Source organism: Argentina anserina, chromosome 3 (assembly GCF_933775445.1).
Source record: "Argentina anserina chromosome 3, drPotAnse1.1, whole genome shotgun sequence".
In the NCBI taxonomy this organism is placed as follows: Eukaryota; Viridiplantae; Streptophyta; class Magnoliopsida; order Rosales; family Rosaceae; genus Argentina; species Argentina anserina.
This window is the reverse complement of record NC_065874.1, coordinates 25,004,615-25,008,474: the sequence shown is the minus strand read 5'-3', so window position 1 is coordinate 25,008,474 and position 3,860 is coordinate 25,004,615. Positions and strand designations below refer to the sequence as shown.

Here is a 3,860-nt window from a genome sequence, read left to right as displayed (position 1 = left end):
TTCTTCACATATTTGGAAGTTAGTTTTCAGTTTTTCATCACAAACCGAAACACCAGAGGGACCCTGGATAAAATCGATCAGAATCCGAAAGTTGTGCAATTTCTTGCTTCACATCTATTCCCTCACAGTAAACTTTGTCTCCATACTTATTTTCCCCATCAACTAACTTATCAACTTTCAGCCGTGGGTTCCCACTCGATCCTTCTATATATACCCGACTGTAATGCCATACTTCTTCATACCATTTACACCTTCAATACTTTCAAAGGAGCAATAATAGTGCTTGCTCTTCTTCTTCTCACTTTCGCTTGTTCATCGTCATGGCTCCTCCTTTTCTCTCATTAATTCTTTTATTCCTGATCAAGATTGCTTCGAGTTCAGCTCAGGGTCCACCCTCACCTGGATACTACCCAAGTTCCAGAATTAGGTCGATGGGGTTTGATCAGGGTTACAGAAACCTTTGGGGACCTCAGCATCAAAACGAAGACCAGGGCGGTTTAAGCATCTGGCTTGACAGAAGCTCAGGTACTTCCTTCTCTTTCATACATACGATCTTAGTTAATCAAGTGAATATATATCTTCTTAATTATATCTCTGGTTCATGCATTAACTTCATATAAACATGCATTTTTGAAATATTTTAGGAAGTGGATTCAAGTCAGTTCGTCAATATAGTTCTGGGTACTTTGGTGCAGCCATCAAGGTTCAGAGTGGTTACACCGCCGGAGTCATTACCTCATTCTACGTAAGCCAGTAAAAATTCTCGATATTTCATTTTTCGAGTGACGAACTGGAAGTGAGAATAACATCGTCACTAATTAATTTGTGAAACAATTTGGTATATATACGTTCTAACTCTCTGACATGTTTGTTCTCATGAAATAGCTCTCGAACGGTGAAGAACACCCAAGCGATCACGACGAGATCGATATCGAGTTCTTGGGCACGACGCTTGATAAGCCCTATGTTCTGCAAACCAATGTGTGGACTAAAGGAAGCGGAGATGGGAATAAACTCATTGGGAGGGAGCACAGGTTCCATCTCTGGTTTAATCCAACACATGACTTTCACAACTATGCTATAGTGTATAATCCCAGCGAGATCATGTGAGTATATAGCAACTACGACCCCTCTTTTATATATGCTCATGAGTTTAATGATCTAATTTGTTTGTTGTGTACTTGTGTATGTTACATGTATGTATATGGGCAAGGTTAACATCAACCCAAACAGTCTAGTACGTGTTTTGTACCCATCGTAGGAAAAATGCGCTAGAGACAATCTTTAAATTTTGATCCCAGAACATAAGTTTCCAATTTTGTTCTATTATGTACGTGGTCTTTGATTTGTTGAGTTGTTACATCAAACTAATTCATAAGAAAACAAATTCCCAAAGATTACTGCCAACTTTTACGTAAGGAAGTAAAGGAACTGAAGTAATTAAATTCAGAGGGCGTCCACAACTCCTCAAAAGTGCGGACATCTTTATTTTCTCAGTCATCACAGTCCGATGTTGGCACCTTTCTTGCCAGACGGCGTCCAGGCCTTTAGCGGAAGCTTCTTCTTGATAATGGAGTGCCAATTACCAGTTTCTAATAAGCCTTCGACCGATTTGAAGCTGTTGGCGCTGGATGTAGCTGAGAAGAAAGACGTCCGCACTTTTTCGGGTATGCGGATGTCCGCTTCCAAACCTTCCTCATTAAACTCATAAACTAACATTAGCGGCACTTCTTTTAAATTATATCTCGGATAAATTAGGAAGTTAGATGAAGTTGTTTCATATATATGTTGCAGCAATCAGTTAATGATATGTCATTTTTATTTTTTTAACAATGATACGAATATTACCGTACGAATAATAATGTGGCGTACGTAACTCCGGGAGAGAATTTTTGCATATATACTATGTAAGAAAGAGTTTGAATTGATTTTTATAAAATAATATTATGCTTCATCCTAAGTCTTAACAACCATATTGATTATTTTATTTCTTACATATGATGTAATAAATTGATGCACAGATTCTTGGTGGATGATGTGCCGATAAGAAGGTACCCAAGGAAGACCGATGCCACATTCCCATTGAGGCCGATGTGGGTGTACGGATCCATATGGGATGCATCATCATGGGCCACAGAAGACGGAAAATACAAAGCCGACTACAACTACCAGCCATTCATTGGTAGGTACAAGGACTTCAAACTAGGCCCGGGCTCCGCTGCCTCTCCCTCCGGCACCACCGGCCTGAGTCGGCAGCAGTACGCCGCCATGGACTGGGTGCAGAGCAATTACAAGGTCTATGACTATTGCACCGACTCCAAGCGAGACCATTCTCAGACACCCGAGTGTTAGGGTTTTTGCTAGCAAACTGGAGTTCGGCAATGCCACTCAGTTATACTAGCTCTGGTTCAAGGGTTAAATACATATATCTCTATACATACACAAAAGAAGATATTGTGATTTGGTTTACAGTTACATGTAAAGTTGTAAAAAGATCGAGGGCATTGAGATGAATCTCACACTTGTTAAAAATAGGTGGCAAGAGTCGTTGAACGTCCAAGCCCTCGATCAGTTTCAGTAGTGTTTGCATTGGCAGAATGCAATGCGTGCCAGCATTTTCAGCGTTGCTTAATTTTGATGTACCAACAAAAGTTAGTGCATCACATAATAAATTTTTGAAGTTTGAGTTTTCGTTATGCTGCTTTAATTTTCATCTTGAAGAACTAGTTAATTTGGAGGAAGTCAAAACTTCAAAATTCGGCAGCTGCTAAAAGTCAAAGAGGATTTGTCGTGCAAACATAGTAGTATTCGGGTGAAGCCTCGGATTTTTCATTGATGAACAGAGTCCAACGCTAGCTTAACCTAACTTTATCGAATAATGAATATACATACACGGATACACCCTACGAATAACAATGTTAATAGGGTCAATATTACAAAATTCACTCTCCACCTCCTCAACAAAATTAGCATAGTTGACTATATTTCTGATTATTAGTGATATACATAAGTTAAGATAGTAGCAGATGAACAAAATAATTATATTACTGAGTACTGTCTGTACTAACCAATTTATACATACTAATTATCAGCTAATTACTATAGGCTGGCTAACACCCTCCTCGATCAGCTTATTAGTAAAGCCTAAGAAACGAGAATCAAGCTGCTGCACATGCAAGTGATTATATTATAGTGAACACAGTGCCTTGACAAAAATATTAGTTGATCTTTTGGAGGAAGCAATTGAATGCTCTAGATGTATGTGAACTTTGATGTGCTTAGCTGTAAACGATTGGTAGCAATAGCCAAGGCCGATGAAATGTACGTAATATTACAATTATATGTGGGTTCCCTCTTTCTCATGTAATAATGGAACCCAGAAAATTTCAGAACTAAAGTTCATTAATGTTCTGTTTTCATTTTAGAGAAAATTAGAGAAAACTTCAAAATATGAGACTTATTTTAAGATAAACTCACACCTTTCATTTATACCGAATTCATATTTTAAACTTTTCATATAGACTATATGTTTGTAATTAATATTTTTACAAAATCTAGTTTGCCCTTTAGACACATAGAAAGCTAAAACTTAGCATCTAATCATTTAAATATGAGATTTTTAACTGAATTTAGATCTTATTAACTCTATTTCAATCAATTTCAACCAACCTGTAAAAATGGACTGGGCTAGCCGGCCCGACCCATGGTTTCTGCCCTAAGTGTAAAATGGACAGGGCAGGGTCAGCCCTATCACAATATGTGAATCACAAGCCCGTCCTATGGACGAATAAAGTTTGTGCTTAAAAAGACCGCCCATAGCCCGGTCTACATTTGGCATGTGATTTTTAAATAATAAAATA

The 3,860-nt window shown here is 38.1% G+C and overlaps 1 protein-coding gene across 1 annotated transcript; it reads left to right on the top strand.

The window, feature by feature from the left end:
• The first annotated feature begins 232 nt into the window (after positions 1 to 232).
• On the top strand, positions 233 to 2,696 carry LOC126786617 (probable xyloglucan endotransglucosylase/hydrolase protein 32). Its single transcript, XM_050512491.1, has 4 exons — positions 233 to 525; positions 645 to 745; positions 886 to 1,106; positions 2,022 to 2,696. Exons 1-4 carry the CDS (start codon positions 321 to 323, stop codon positions 2,350 to 2,352), a joined length of 858 nt encoding a protein of 285 aa, XP_050368448.1. The 5' UTR covers positions 233 to 320; the 3' UTR covers positions 2,353 to 2,696.
• Positions 2,697 to 3,860: the final 1,164 nt, after the last annotated feature.